Source organism: Panulirus ornatus, chromosome 20, assembly GCF_036320965.1.
Source record: "Panulirus ornatus isolate Po-2019 chromosome 20, ASM3632096v1, whole genome shotgun sequence".
Lineage (NCBI taxonomy): Eukaryota > Metazoa > Arthropoda > Malacostraca > Decapoda > Palinuridae > Panulirus > Panulirus ornatus.
The window spans coordinates 68,028,303-68,045,349 of NC_092243.1; the positions used below are offsets into that span (position 1 = coordinate 68,028,303).

Here is a 17,047-nt window from a genome sequence, read left to right on the forward strand (position 1 = left end):
GACAACAAAGGCCACATTCGTTCACGCTCAGTCTCTAGCTGTCATGTGTAATGCATCAAAACCACAGCTCCCTTTCCACATCTAAGCTCCATAAAACTTTCCATGGTTTACCCCAGACGCTTCACATGCTCTGGTTCAATCCACTGACAGCACGTCAACCCTGGTATACCATATCGTTCCAATTCACTCTATTCTTTGCACGCCTTTCACCCTCCTGTATGCTCAGGCCCCGATCACTCAAAATCTTTTTCACTCCATCCTTCCACCTCTAATTTGGTTTCCCACTTCTCCTCGTTCCCTCCACCTCTGACAAATATATCCTCTTTGTCATTCTTTCCTCACTCATTCTCTCCATGTGACCAAACCATTTCAATACATCCTCTTCTGCTCTCTCAACCACACTCTTTTTATTACCCCACATCTCTCTTACCCTTTCATTACTAACTTGATCAAACCACCTCACACCACATATCATCCTCAAACATTTCACTTCCAACACGCCTATACATGCACATATACATACATATACATATCAACATATACATACATATACAAACACACACAGAGACATATACATACATATACAAACACATACACAGACATATACATATTTTTTTTTTTTCATACTATTCGCCATTTCCCGCGTTTGCGAGGTAGCGTTAAGAACAGAGGACTGGGCCTCAGAGGGAAAATCCCCACCTGGCCCCCCTCTCCGTTCCTTCCTTTGGAAAAAAAAAAAAAAAAAAAAAAAAACGAGAGGGGGAGGATTTCCAGCCACCTGCTCCCTCCCCTTTTAGTCGCCTTCTATGACACGCAGGGAATACGTGGGAAGTATTCTTTCTCCCCTATCCCTAGGGATAACATATACATATATACACACATATTCATACTTGCTTGTCTTCATCCATTCCTATGGTTGTTTTCTTTGAAGTTTATCTTCAATTTTTACAAAAATTAATTTGACATTGTCAACTGCTACAATGTTATTTACTATGAGATTTAAATGAGCTTTAACAAAAGAAAACCATTGCCTACTTTCTTTTCCCCATCCCTATCATACAGAGTGCATCCAGGAACTGAGTATTCGATAAGATCTCTATTGCTGATAGCTCACCAAGATTCAGAATTCTCTTAAAATATTAAGATAAATATTTGGAAAGGTTCCTTTGGAGGGGATGGATCTGCTCCACACAGGATGCACTTTTTAACCAAAATGCACATGTAAACACTTAAGGGCGTACCAAAATGCAAAGCTCCCAATTAATTTAGGTGCAGGCTATCCTTCAAAAACTTACCAGAGTACATTTAGAAATGTGAACCTAACTGATCACCTTACATGTTATGAAAAAGCAGTGTTCATTGGGAGGCATTTTTGTATCAATACATATGTCAAAAGTGTGAACCATAATAAAAAAGGCATTATTTTGTGAAGCATAGCTGGCTTGCTGCTCTGTCAGAGTAATGAGGCCAAAGGCCAAAGGCATCAGGGGTGAAATACTACTACCAAGCTATTATTTCTTTATTACTTTAAAATTCTGTACATCATTCATTTGTACCTTTGTAGAAGAAGCATGTTGCTGAAGCATAATACAATGATTTCTAACCTCAAAGTGCTTCACAAAGGATTTGAAGTATGTCTCTCAAGAGCAGTTCCATCTCATCCCCTATTTCCCATAAGCCTTGCCAACTATGGTTTTGCCACCACCAGATCTTTAGGGCATAACTCCCATGAGCCCCAAGAGACTTCTATATAGTTCATTTTTTGCTCACATTAAGCAAGACTCACATTTCATTGCTGTGTGTTTGCCTATCTTACCAATATCAGCCATACAGCTTCAACAGCTTAAAATAAGAATTGCATAGGTGAAGGGCAAGTAAGGGAATTGCTTAAACACTGCTGTACATAAGTGGGTGAAGAAATGCAAATAATGGTGAATGTACAGTTTATGAAAACAAAAGGGCTACTTTGGAAAACAAATGATGTTAAGAAAGGCCTGAGAAACACCACAAAAGAAGCTGCTCTGAAGAACAGCTTATCTGTGCATTACAACAAAGTGTACACTAACAGATGATTATTGTAACAGACCAGTATGTAAGCCTTTATTTACAATAACATGTTAGTAGATACAGAGATTTTTCAAAAGCTTTCCAACTACCAACATGTTACAGTTCCTAGGATGAGCCCATATGAGATCAAAACCAGTTGCTCCTTGTGCAGGCACTTTATCCCCTCCTATGCCATAAGACAGACCTACTATATAATTCATTTGAGTTTCAAAAAAAATAAAGACACCAAAGTGGGGTGGAAAAAAATAAATAATCATCTGCCAAAAAGCTGCAACACAAAATCAAGCATCTGATTCCTTGACAATCTATTTTTGCACTGAAGAGGTGGTGGAAATTCTCCTCAAGAATTTGGCCATTAGCAGAAGCTTGTGATCAGCAAACAGCAGTAAAAAATACTATCTATAAAGTTTGTAACTATTAACAGCATAATCTCACTGCAGGGAAATTACCTTCTGAAATGAACACAGAAAATTTTCAATTAAATAAAAAAATCAGAAAACTCATAAATCTGTACTAGTAACTGACCTTCCAGGATGGCACAGATGCCTCAAGATCTCTATACTGATGGACAGTAACCTTATCAGATTTCATTAAAAATCATCAACCTAACTGTGTTTAATAACTGTCTATCTATATCTATAAAGTCTGTTCCCTCTAATCCCATCAACCATAAGGGGATGGCCACAGCAAAAGTCTCCACTTATCCCTTGCCTTTCATGCCTATCGTGCATATATGCGAGGAAGTTTAATAACATGTATAAGAATACCTCACAGTTTAGGGTGACCACAAAACAATACCACATAATATATAAAAACTAAGCCATAAAAAGAATGGTATGACATCAAGCAATCCTCCGTAATATACATATATAGCTAACTGTCTTCTTAGTACCTATGAAGTCTTCAGAATTATTACACAGAGAAGGGTTAGATTAAGTGAAAAATACCAACTCATGTTTTTATGTGATTTTTATGTAATACAAAATGTTTGCCTTTATGCTCCCAAAGTCTTTAGTGAAAACAAAAATATCACATACACAAATAACAAAAAGCAGAGAACTTTTCAAGTACATAAAGCACATAGAAGATAAAGAAAAACAAGTAACATATGGCCAACTGGTCTGCATCAAGATTACCTGCTGAAAGAATTACGAATCTACAGTACATTCATTTCTATTCACTTAATGATGACTTACCCACAGGAAATAATCATGTTCCTTTCCTTGAATTAAGACTATCATTTTGGCATTCATGATATTACAAGATGCTCCTTCCCCAATAAAATATTTCTAATGTGAAAGAATGGTCTCAGAGTAAATCTAAGTAAGGAGGTAGAAGAGCTTTAGGCAATCAGGAGTGCACATGAAAGCAGATGGTAAATGGGGGCTGAAGTGAGTCATAAGGTGGAGAGAGGGTTAATGTTATGGATGCACTTTGAAGGCATACTAGTCCCATCAACAATGTATGGATGTGAATCTTGGGTCCCAAATGTAAATGAACCAGAGTACATAGATATGTTGAAAATGAAATGTCAGACAACAATAAGTAGTATGAAGTACTGTTAATGAGAGGACTGACACTGTAAAATTGTTGTATTAAGCACAGTCGAAAACTAGAGCTGACCAGGGTGAGCTGAAGTGGTTTGAACATATGGAGAGGATTCACAAAGGAAGATTGAATAACAGTATCTAGATGCCAAAAGCTGAGGGTGCAAGGGGAATGTGAGACAAAGAAAATGGATTGATGGAATGAAAGAGGGTGTGAGGTGACAATGTCTTTAATCCTTAAACTATGAAGCCCCAAAATTTAGGGGACGGGGTCAAAAAGGTCATATGAAGATGCTGGGGGTATTTCTCATTCTTATTTCCTCTATATCATAATCAAGATCACTTTCCTATTACAATCAAATCACATTCAACATATATCCAATCAATATCACCATCATTAGTGACCCAGAGGCAAGCACTAATTTGCTGGGCTGAGCCCACATGGCTGAACGGCAACATTGCACAAAACAGCAATTGAACATGCTTGATAGGGAAAGGGCTGTACCTTCTCCCTCTGTGTTATATGGGCAACTAGCACAGCGGGATTCCTTCCCAAATCTACCTATAGTTGATAGTGACATAAAGTATCTCTGCAAATCAAGAAAGTGTGACTCTGAATTTAAGTGAAGGCAAGAAAAGACATCCCATATAAGTATAGCTACAGTAGCCCTATCAAGCATGTATGAATACTTTTGAAGATAAGGCATAAACATTTAGCAGAGTGAGAGGCATGCACAGGGTAGAATGAACTGGACTGATGTGGTATACAGGGGCACATATTGTCAATGGGCTAAATCTGAGCATAAGAAGCACTCATGGAGAAACCATGGATTCGTTTGTAGAGCTTGATAATGGATTGCAGGCTGTTTTGGAGGATGAAATAAGTCAACATGAGAATCGTTGTGTGTAAATTATTACTATTTTGTCTGTTCCTACCACTACCCCAATTTGGTTGGGACAGCATACAGGTATAAAAAAATCTTTATATTAACAATAAGTCTTATTTTTTTAAGTTTGACCCCATTGTTTCTGGTTACTGCATCCATGTGTACTTTAAGCAGTGTATCTATATCAGAGCCATCAAATTTTTGAGTGTTCTTAACTGAACAGTATATCTATACCAGAGACCCATTTGCCAATACTTGCTCATCCCATCCCTCCTTTGCACTTTTCAGCCCCAGCACCTTCATCTTGACTTGCCACTTTCTCCTGTACATCTCCCAATTACTTGCACTCTTTCCCTACTGGTAATGCCCATACACTTCCCTTTTCTCTTTAACTATCGACTTACCTTATCCACTCCCTAAGTTTCGTTCATGTTATCTCCAGACTTAGCCCCTTACAAATACACCCACTTTCACCTATTCTCTTCCCACCTGTGTTATTTCCTCTTTTCCTGATGCCACTACATCTTTCACACAACCAACCAGCTGCCCTCATCAGTACATGCACATCCATTAGTCTTTCCTTTACCTTCCTATCAATTAGTACATAACCCAATAATACTTGCTCACTACTAACCCCTCTTGCCCACATATGTTTATGTACACAACATTTTTCAAATTGGCATTCCCAATCACCAACCTTTTATCAGTAAAAACTCAACAAGCTGTTTACCTTTTTTTTTTTTTACACTGGGTACACCATTCCCCAAGATATAACCTTAATTGCCACATCATCTACTTCCAATGAAATCTCTCACCACTAACACTTAATCCCATGCATCAAAATTGCTGATGCACTTACTTAGCTCCTCCTGAAACACTCATTATCTTCCTCCTTCCTTTCACAACCAGGTGCATAAGCAGTGACTCACCCATATCACCTATTCCACTTTCATTTTCACCATCATCAGTCTAAAACTTATTTTCTTCAACTCTATAACACATTCTCACAACTTAAGTTAACCCCTGACTTTTCCACTTGGACACTTCCAAGACCATTCTTTTCATTTTCCCTTAAAAGCTCAATGTCAGTAACTGCAAGAACATCTAGGTCCCTCTCCCCGGACATACTACTTATCTCTTGCAGCAGGGAATCGAGGGCAAACTGCATGGCAACTAACTCCACCAAAACAAAACAAAAACTGCAAACAACTACCTGTCACTGTTAGATTATGCCTTGCGTCAGACTTCTTGCTCCAAAGCAGCTTGTATTTCCCCACTCCTGTGCAGAGCTCAGCTTCAAGTTGCTGTGCTGGGCCATGGTTATACCCAAACATCTTACACATTTGCACACACTTCCTCACAACTAGAAAATGATGGCTTGGTCATCATCTCAACTACTAATGCAAGTTGGTGACATTAACCCCAGAACTCCAGAGTACCTCAGCCCATTGCCAAACGGCACTACTCAATAAGATGTTCAACTGTCTTGAGTGGTACCACATCCATAGCACATCATTTCCATCCATTAAGGACTACTCAAAGCAGTGGACATGCAACCACTCAGCTAGAAACTCCCAAAGTACCCTCGTACTCCTAGCAGCAGCAAGTAGGGCAAGTAGGGCTCTGACTGCTAAGGGGGCCCCCTAGTCTCAATCGTTATATGGCAGCCTTCTGAAAGTAGGAAATGCCATTCTAGACACCATAGATTTTCAAATGTTTTAGAGGCATGCCTCCGGGCCCCATTAAGGCTATCAATTTGAGGGAAGTCTGAAGGGTTCCCCAACATGACTTAGGCCCCCAAAAGGTTAGGGCTGGCCCTGCTTTGCACTAACATCCAAAAAACAGTGTGAAGAATAGACTCCTGCTCTTCACAAACTTATCCTACTATTCCACAAAACTTCAACCAGGAACTAAAGATCCTACATTTCACTGCCAAAGACATCAAAAATAAATAAATAGAAATACTCTAACTGATTCTGAGAATACAGCATACACACAGCCCTCAACCAATAAACTAGACTCACTTTCAGATCTTCACATCCACCTTTCCTTAACTACATAAGGTAATGTAACTGATAGCCCAATAAAGCAGGATGTTAAAAAAAAAAAAAAAATCCCTATTAAGTTATAAGTTGCCTTACTGGTCTTCCTAGGTCAAGCGGACCAAATCTTATGAGAAGAGATGATGTCAGAAGGATGGAAAACAATGTACACATGGTGAACTCAGCCCTGCCAGTAAATCTTGAAATCTTGCTTGTAGACAAAATTTCTTGCTTCCAAACAAGAATACAGTCCTTTTCTTCTGTGGACAATTTCTCCCATAGTTAGTTACAGATAAAACAAAAATAAACAATCAGAACAGAAACTGCAAAAATATCACGAAACACAAGGACAGTGAGTAAGAGTTGCATCCTTCCACTCTCAATACCACGGGGTGACTGAGGTGGCAAATTGTCTCATATGACTTTTAAGGCTGTATCATGCTGCCTGACATACCCCACCATACATGAGTTATAGGATATATTCTGCAATAAAACCTGATGCATAAAAGCCTTATTCTAAATGGTAACCATTGTCCTTGGGTGAGTGGGGAAGATGGTAAAAGGGGATTACTGAAGTAGGTGAAAATGGCAGTCATGCTAAATAAAGGACCCTTGAATGTGAATGTGTTGAGATGGGAAGCTAACAGGATGTCTGATTACTACACTGTGGAGGCAAAGGTGAAAGTTTATAAAGGTTTTAGGAAAAGAGGAAATGATATAGGCAGAAAAAGGGTGGTTAAAGAAAGTGAGCATGATAAAAAGACTCATGTGAAGAGATACTGGGAGACTTTGGGTGAAAAATGGCAAAATGTTAGAGTAAATAAAACTAGGAGGGTAGGCAAGGAAGAGAAAGTATTAAGGGAAGCAGTGCTTACATATGTGAGAGAAGTGTGTGGCAAGTAGATGGGAGTGGGTATGTGAAAAAGGGTAGCAGGCTGAGAAATTTAAGCTGGCAGCAAAACAGAAAGAAAGGTATATGGGTATTATATGCATGGAAGGAGTGTGAGTGATTGGTAGACGTATAACAGAAATTGGCAAAAGGCCAAAAAGAGAATGCAGTGGCTAAAAGAGAGGGTAAATAAGAGATGAAGTGAGAGAATAATGGCAAACTTCAGGGTAAAATAAGAAAATGTTTTGGAAGAAGGAAAAAAAGTGGGGGGGGGACATCAAAGTGAAGAGATAACATGAGGAAGTAATAACAAGCAGAAATTATGTGAAGAGATAGAATGAAATTTTGAAGGGCTGGTGGATGTGTTCAATGATGAGAATGGCAGATGTGGCGTGTTTTGGATGTGGAGATTAGTGATGTGATAGTCATGGCAAGTAATCTGTTGGAAAGAGAAGGAGGTGAAAGCTTTGTGTAATGGTGAAGTTTAGCAAAGTGGCAAGTGAAGATGTGATTGATGCTGAATTTTATAGGAAAAGGGGTGACTGTGCTGTTGATTGTTCAGATTTTCAATATACGTACTGACTCACCTCATGCCTGAGGACTGGGGGAATGCCTGTATTGTGCCATTCTGTAACAGCAAGGGTATAAAAAAGGATATTTAAATTACAGATGCATAAGTCTGTTAAGTAAACCTTGCAACATGTACAGGAGAATGGTGACTGAGAGGGTGGTGGCAAACACCAAGTAACAGATTTGGGATGAACAGTGTGGTTTCAGGAGTGTTTACTTTGATGAATTTTTGTGAAAAATTCTCAAAGAATTTGTGGAATTCATGGATCTAAAGAAACCACATGACAAGGTTGACATAACTGGTCGTTGGAGTTTATATTGCAAGAGTAAGGCATGTGTGGAAGTAGTAAGAAAGGAGGTTGAGTAGTTCCAAGTGAAGGTGGGTTTTCATTAAGGTTGTGTAATGTCACCATGGCTATCTAATCTGTTTATGAATGGGATGGTCAAGGAGGTGAATGTGGTTATTTTGAGGAGATGGGCAGGTTGACAATCTGTCAGGCATGGAAGGGCCTTGGAGGCGAGTCATTTACTGTCTGCTAATGACAGGTTGTGGTGGCAGATGTGAGTGAGCCACAGGGTGCAGATTTCAATGTTCACCTTCCTGCTAAGCTCAACACACAATGAAGATTTCTAAGGTGAACTACTTGTAAACCAACTCCATAACTTCTACATCATCAACCTATGCAACCAGTCAACCAGACTCCCAACCCAACACCCCTTAGGGGTGGTTGATAAATTGGTAGCTGGCTTAGGTTGGGTGTGTTTAAGAGTACAGACATAACAGTAAAGACATAATACAGATATACAGAGTTAAGAGACAGGGCAATATAAGTGTTCAACATTCATCCAGTAACAAAAACACTAATCAGATATCACACTTCCACACAACAGACTTTGGCCCAATTGTAATCTAAGTACTTATCATCAAACAATTCTGGTTACACAACAAAGTCCAACATTTCTGAAACTTTCCAGCAAAGTAAACATAACAAAACTGCAAACCACACAAAACAGAGCAATCAGAACATTCACCAGCTACCTAGCAAAAACAAATATTCAATATTTGCACAATGAAAGAAACATATTTTCAACATATTCTCACTGCAACATGCTCAGTACAGTAATTACTTCTTCACAAAAACTTCAGAACCCTCCCACCCAAACCACTTCATGACAATAACACAAATACCAACTCCTCAGTGGAAATAAAAATTTCTCCCCTACCTTAGACATCAGCACAAAAATGCATAACATGATGACCTGACAAACCCTAAATAACTGCTCTATGAAACCAGTCTTAAACATATGTTCAACTAAAACAATCATCCCAAAGCATGTACAAGTTGTGCTGTAGTATCTGCATTTTGGACACCATTAACCTTTCCAACAATACACCACTTCAACACATCACAAAATCTTTCACGGCCAAGATGCATCTTCCATACTGAAAACGCTGAACACTTACACCTCAACTGTCCTGCACTAAACCCACAAAAAACATTTAAAATATCATAACACTTCTCGACCTGTGGTTTTACTCAGTACTGCCAGTGTCCCAGAGAAGGGGATTCCAGGGTAGGATGGTAAGCCATATGTATGTATTTGAAATATAAAAACTAGTAATACATTACCTAGGCTAGCCCTCGGGTTGGATGATAGTGATTCAAGAAATCTGCTGTCTTTATGGCACATACGTAGTGGAACGAATAATGCTTTCCCAGTTGGACATGTGAAGTAACGCTTACCACTGAAGGTTCCATCTGATAATCCATCTTCCGCATCTTCCTGTAAAAGTATTGTCTATAATATTAAATAACTGAATCCCTGAAAACAAGATACATAAGAAGACAAAGTTACAATGCTGTCTATGGACTGAACCAAGGAATGTGAAGCATCCAGGGTAAACCATGGAATGGTCTGTGGGGCCTGGATGTTGATAGAGCTGTAGTTTTAGAGAATGGAAGTGAGCAGATGCAGCCTTTCTTCACCTGTTCATGGCGCTATCTTGATAAAGAAGGAAATGGCAATCAAGTGTAAAAAAAAAAATAAGATATATCAGAACACAGTCAAAGGCACAAGAAGGAGAGATAAACTACCTATGAGATACATTAAAGCTCTGAAACAGTCAATTAGAACTAAGGTCATTTCATGCAAGTCTCTTTTCCAAACTCATCTATTTTTACCATCCTTTTCTCACCTATATCATTTCTTCTTTTCTTGAAGCCTCTACATAGCTCCACTATCACATCCACCAAGTAATGCTCAGACATCCCACTAGCTGCCTTTCTTAGCACATTCACATCCAAGATTCTGACTTAAGCATACATATCAATTAATGTACTACATAATCCAAAAATGCCCACTTTCCAGCTATCCTACTAACCCATGTAAACATATGCATGTCCCTCTTTTTATGCAAGATATTCCTAATCACAAGTCACCTTCAACACAAAAGTCCACAAGCTTTTCACCATTTCTATTCACATCACTGAATATCAAATGGCCCCTACTTTTGCTTTCAAATCACTCATCACCCTAAATTGAGCCTTTGAGGAGGATGAGCACTCCGTTTTTAATTTTTCTAAATTAACATACAATTTCCAGCCCCTCTTATTTACCTTCTGCAACATGCAGGGAATACAAGTATTTTTTCTCCCCTACCCTCTATTTATATAAAAAAAAGACATGCTTTTTAGCATGTCTTATTTGTTGAACAACCTCCTAAGTGAAATCTAATCTAAGAACTAAACTTTGCAGGATGCCTCACTCACCATCTCTACGCCAGCAACTTTTCGTCCTTCCTTCTTGTCTCCAGGTACAGTGCCAATCCACCGAATGACTCCAAATCTATGAAATCCATGGTATGATTGGTAAGCATCAGGAGTCAACAAAATTCTAGGCATTCATTTAAAGTGTAAACTATATCAAGTTTTTAATTTTCATCTTTTGGACCCATAAAACACGTAAATACATACAACATTCTATCAAAAATATACCTAGACATGACCTAATTTACATATGACACATCTTTCAAGATGGGTAATTGGCTGGCAACAAAAGGAAAACTAGATTATGAATTGCAAATACACACATACATAAATATATAAAGGAACAAAGAATGAAATAGTATTGTAAGATAGAAATGGAGATATTGAAAACAAAAGTGTGAACAAAACAAAGATCATGCTAATCTTTTCCCATATTCACCAAGATTAATATTTGATTATAGAGTAGCTTATCAAGCTAAGGAATCCAGTGGAAACAGCTGCTGAAGACAACAAGAAAATATACAAGGAACTGAATGATAAATTTAAAAGTGCATTCACAGTGAAGGACACTATAGTTCCAATACCAAAGCAAAGAATGCAAAATACATCTTGGAATGCAATGAGCTCAACTTCCATAGTAGAAACTCCAAAAGTCTACATCAAGGCAAGATCTTCCATGAAATACAAGATGGGTTAAAGAGGAGGGAAAGTAAGCTGAGAAGAAGAAAAATATTTTGTGTGGAAAGAAGTAAGCAGATTACAAAACAGTAAAGGTTTTGAGCCATGTAAGGCACATGGACCAAATGAAGGCTCCATATGTGTTGAGAGAATATGCTGAAATACTTGACAGCTCACCTGAAATATTCTTAAAACTGCTAGAAGAGGGACTAGTATCAATGAAAAAGGTAAAAGGCAAACATCCTGCCTATCTTTCTGAAATGGGATTGGGGAATTACAAAGTTACAAGCCAGTATCTCTTAGAGAGTATGGCCTACAAAACATATGAAAAGATCATCATTAAGCAAATGGATGATTCCTTCCAAATGAGAAACTACCTAAGTGAGAGACAACATGGGCTTAGGAAAAGGAGGTCATGTATTACATACATCTTTGACTTCTGTAACAGATGAAACTCCATTAAGATGAAAAATGAATTGGCAGATTGTGTTCCTGGACAATTAAGCAATATGAGGTTGGTAAAGAAGCTGGATTTTCAAGCATGCATAAAGGAAAGACCCTTTTAAAGGAGAGAACATTAACTTAGTTAATGGAAACAAAGAACACATGTCAGAGGAGCCATCTTAAAATGCACTAGACTCACCACTGGTATACCACAGAGTTCTCATTTGAGACTGCTTCATCAGTGTACATGAGTCTTTGTCAAGTATGTGTGATGTCATCATGGTTGTTTAATTTGGTTATCGATGGGGTGATGACAGAGGTAAATGCAAGAATTTTTAAAGTAAAGAGCAGGTCTATGGGATACTGGAGGTGGGGGTGTGGAGGCTGGGAAGTGAATTAGTTGCTGTTTGCAGATGACACAACACACGTTGCAGACTCACCAGAGAAATTCCAGAAGCTGGAGACAAAGTTTGGAAGAATGTGTGAAGGAAAAGTTGAGAGTGAATGTTAACAAAACAAGTCGCAGCAAGAAGATGAGACAGGATGGTTTGAGAGTAAGACAGAATGGGGAGAACCCGAAGTGAAGTGGAGTGATTTATACACCTGGAAGTGGACGTGGCATTCGATGAAACTAAGGAGATCAAAGTAAATTACATAGTGAGAGAGGGGTCCAAGATGCACTGAGAAGTGTGTGGATGGAGAGATCTGCATCTATAAGGGGAAAGATTGGTGAATTTGGAATAAAAATCCTGAGGGAGTGAAGGTTCTGGGTACACTGAACAATGTGGAAAGAAACATCATTATCTGGGAGTGCAACACTGGGTAAGTTGATAGGTAAGGTAGTACCAACTTTATTAAATGGATGTGAGGCATGGGATACACATAAGACTGCACAAAGGACAGAGGATGTGTAGGAAATGAAATATTTAAGGACAATGTGTGGTGTGAGGTGGTCTGATCGAGTAATAAAAGGATAACAGAGAGGTGTTTAATAATAAGAGTGTGGTTGAGAAAGTTGAAGAGAGTGTGCTGAAATGCTTTGGACATTTGGAAAGAGTGAGTGAGGAAAGGTTGACAAAGAGGATATATGTGTCAGAAGTGGAGGGAACAAGGAGAACAGGGAGACCAGACTGGAGATGGAATGATGGTAAGAAAAAGATTTTGAGCGATTGGGGCCTGAACATGCACAAGGGTGAAAGGTGTACATGGAATAGAATGAATGATGTGGTATCAAGGGGCTGACATGCTGTCAGTGGACTGAACTAGGGCATGTGAAGTGTCTAGGATAAACCATGGAAAGTTGTGTGAGTCCTGATTGTGGTTAGGAAGCTGTGGTTTCAGTGCATTAAACGACTGCTTGAGAAAGAATGTGAGCAGACACAGCCTTTCTTTGTCTGTTCCTGGAACTACCTCACTAATGTGGGAAAAGATAATCAAACAGTAATAAAAAAATCCTGACAATGTCATATGGACATGTGTCTTAGGCCCTAAGTGCAAAAGAATAGAAGAGGGTGGATATGTTGGAGATGAAATGCCTGAAAACAATACATGGTTTGCATAGGATTGATAGCAAAATAAAGAACTGTGAAAGATAAAGTTGTGGTAGTAAGTAAAGTGTGATTGCAAGAGCTGGCAAGAATGTACTGAAATGGTTTGGACATATGAAGAGGATGTGGAAAGAAAAAATTGACCGAAAAGATTCATGTGTGAGAAGCAGAGGAAAGAAAGGGGAGTATCAACAAATACCTATCATATAATTTTGCCATAAGACTAAGTCTAATATGTAGCTCTCACCATGTGTCTAGCTTGTTGAATTGTATTGTTTCTCTTTGCTGCTATGAATTTTACATATATCTAGTTTTCTTTTAAATGTTTCTGTAGTTTTTTCATATTTCATCGCCACTTCCTTTATCAGTGAGGTAGTGCCAGAAACAGATGAAGAATGGCCACATTCACTCAAATCCATTCTCTTGCTGCCATGTGCAATGCACTGAAACCACAGCTCCTTATCCACTACCAAGGCCCCACAGACCTTTCTATGGTTTATTGTGGCACTTGCTCTGGCTCAGTGCACTGACAGCACATCAACTCCTATATGCCACATCGTTCTAATGCACTTTATTCCAAGCGTGCACTTCACCCTCCTGCATGATCAGGCCCTGATCACTCAGTCTTTTTTACTCCATTCTTCCATGTCTGATTCTTTGTTCTTTGTTCCCTACACTTCTGAAACATATACCATCTTTGTCAATCTTTCTTCATTTATTCTCTACGTATGCCTAAACCATTTTAGCAAACCCTCTTTAGCTCTTTCAACCACACTTTTTATTATCACACCTTAATCTTACCCTTTAATCATTTGATCATACCACCTCACACCATCACATATTGTCCTTAAACTTTTCAACCCCAACACATTTGCCATCCTCTGCACAGCTTTCTCAATAGCTCATACTTCACATAAATATAATAATGTCGGGACCACCATACCACTGAAAATATCCATTTTGCCCTCCTAGCTAAACATCTCTCTTTCCACACATTCTTCGGTGCTCCCAGAAGCTTCATCCCCTCATCCACCCTACAATTTCCTTCCAATTCCATGATTCTACTTGCTGCCATGTCCACTCCCAGGTATCTAATACACCTCACTTCCAACAAGTTTTTTCCATTCAAACTCACATCATTGGTGAACAATAACTGACTCCCTTCCCAGGCCCTTTCATCCCCAACAGACTGCATATTCACACCTCTCTCCAAAACTCTTGCATTTACCTCCCAAACCACCCCATCCATAAACAAGTTAAACAACCATGGGGACATCACACATCCTTGCCACAGGTCAACCTTCACTAGGAAGCAATTACTTTCCTCAATTCCTCCTCGTACACATGTCTTACACCCAAGGGGTGGATGAACAGTTGGGTTGACCATGAACCAACTGTCACAACCAGGATTCGAGCCTATGGGCTCAATTCTGGGCAGTCCGTGAATGCGTCACAGTCAGGAACGCTAACTGCTACACCATGGGAGTCCATACCATTGATATCACTTCCCTCCTTCAGCAATGTTCCTATTTGTTCTCTTGTCTTTTGCACATTATTGACCTCCTTCCAAAACATCATTTTATTCTCACCAGACTTTAATGATACTCTTTAACTCTCATTTGCCCTCTTTTTCAACCCTTGCACCTTCCTCTTGACCTCCTGCCACTTTCTCATATATCTCCCAGTCATTTGCACTCCTTCCATGGAAGTACCATCCAAATACCTCTAATCTGCCCATCTCCCATCTCTCTTATACTACATGCATTTCTTGCCCATGCAACCACTGCTTCCCTAAATACATCCCATTCCTCACCCTATCCAAAACAAGGTACCCGTTTTAATGACAAATCCCTAAAGGCCTAGGGGAGGATGCACAGCTTGGATGACTGCGGACCAACTAACACAAGCAGGATATGAACATACATGCTCAACCTGGACAGTCTGTTAGTAATGCTAACCACTACACCATGGAGGTCCATGACTAAAATTTCATTGAGGTGTTTCTGAATTCTAAATAACTTAATTATTTCCATTTGTTTGCTGGTGATCATAGAAGACAGCAGTATTCAGTTCTGCTCCTTACGTATATATCAAATATTTTCATAATCAACTTTTTGTCTCTTATTATGAAAGTTCTCATTATATACCTCTCATTATCTGGCTTAACAGTACTATCTTGTCATTATACACCTCTCATTATCTGGCTTAACAGTACTATCTTGTCAATGTGCTTCCTGCATTCAAGTTTCTCTTCTATGATAAGTCCTTGATACTTGACATTTTTTTCACTTTCTATCTCTTTTCTTGCTGGATATTTGTACGGTGATGCTGATATACTGTTACTCATTTCATAATTTATTTGCTCAAATACTTTTCATCATGCTCTATCAGGGTCTCTTAAGCTCATTTGTATATTAACCTATTTTTCTGTTTCTCTGGCTTCTTGTAATCCTATCATATTACTCTCATGTCACCTGCAGGACATGTGGATATACTTTCCTTTACTTCTATGCTTATGTCCAACATCATTACCATAAATGGTACTGAGGAAGTGAGAACTCTAGAATCAAAGTAAATAATATCAATGAATACACTAGGAGCAACAACATGGTCTTAATCAACATGAGAGCAATGTGCTCAATGAGAAAGTACAATTAGAAACAATCCTTGATCAGTTTGAAACATTTGTAGCAAAAAGAACCAAACTCAAACTACGCAGGATAGCAATACATGTATGTGCATAATAAGCTAAAAAGAATGCATATATTGAAGATGAACCTCATTTATCCCTTTACTTACAGTCCCAAGTATACTTGGGGTAAGCTTCTGTGTGAATAATTATGCTGAGTTAAATCACTTTTGCTCTGAAAATTATTATCCCGAAACAACCCATATGAAAGGCATGAACAGGGTAGAGAGAACTGGAATGCTTTGGTATAAAAGGAGTGACATGCTGTCAATGGACTGAACCAGGACATATGGAGAAGCTAGGGGTAACCATGGAGAGGTGTGCGGGGCCTGGATGTGGAATGGGGGGTTGTGATTTTTGTGCATTACACATAATAGTTACAGAATGGACATTAACGAAATGAGGCCTTTCCTTTGCCTGTTTCTGGTGTTACCTCATTAACAGGAAGCAGTGACTAAGTTATGAAATAAGTACTTTATTCTTAAAAGAAAATATTTTCTATATCAAAAATACAGTATACAGATAGAACATTTTTTGCTTTTTCTAATACTTAAGATGAACCACGGTGTCATAAGTTGATATAACACAACATAACTCTAAGGTGTCCTAAGTCCAAAGCATCGCACCTCAAAATGTCGTAACATGAAGCCTTGCAGCACATAACACCAAAGTATAAAGAAGGATCCATGTTAATATCTAAGCAGCCTATATACATTAGCTTGACTCTTCGTGTAATACATGTCTGAAATAGTGATACAAGGAAACACAGTAAAACATCTAATCAAAAAACAACTTCATAAACAGAGGCCAATATAGATTTTTTCACAGTAAAAGAATGCAAACACAATCTTTAGTCCATTACAATGAAATATATGGAATTTCAATGCAAGAAAAAAGAATGTGGACAGTTTTTCTTGAT

General features: G+C 38.7%; 1 protein-coding gene across 10 annotated transcripts in view; it reads right to left on the reverse strand.

Moving 5' to 3' along the window:
• CYLD (ubiquitin carboxyl-terminal hydrolase CYLD) overlaps positions 1 to 17,047 on the reverse strand; it is a 187,379-nt gene that overhangs the window by 43,805 nt on the left and 126,527 nt on the right. For all 10 annotated transcript variants that reach the window (XM_071675141.1, XM_071675144.1, XM_071675139.1 and 7 more), the window contains 2 exons: positions 10,774 to 10,849; positions 9,634 to 9,787 (listed from right to left, as the gene is read on the reverse strand). In XM_071675141.1, the coding sequence (XP_071531242.1) occupies positions 9,634 to 9,787; positions 10,774 to 10,849 (230 nt within the window). The remainder of the gene's footprint in view (positions 1 to 9,633; positions 9,788 to 10,773; positions 10,850 to 17,047) is intronic.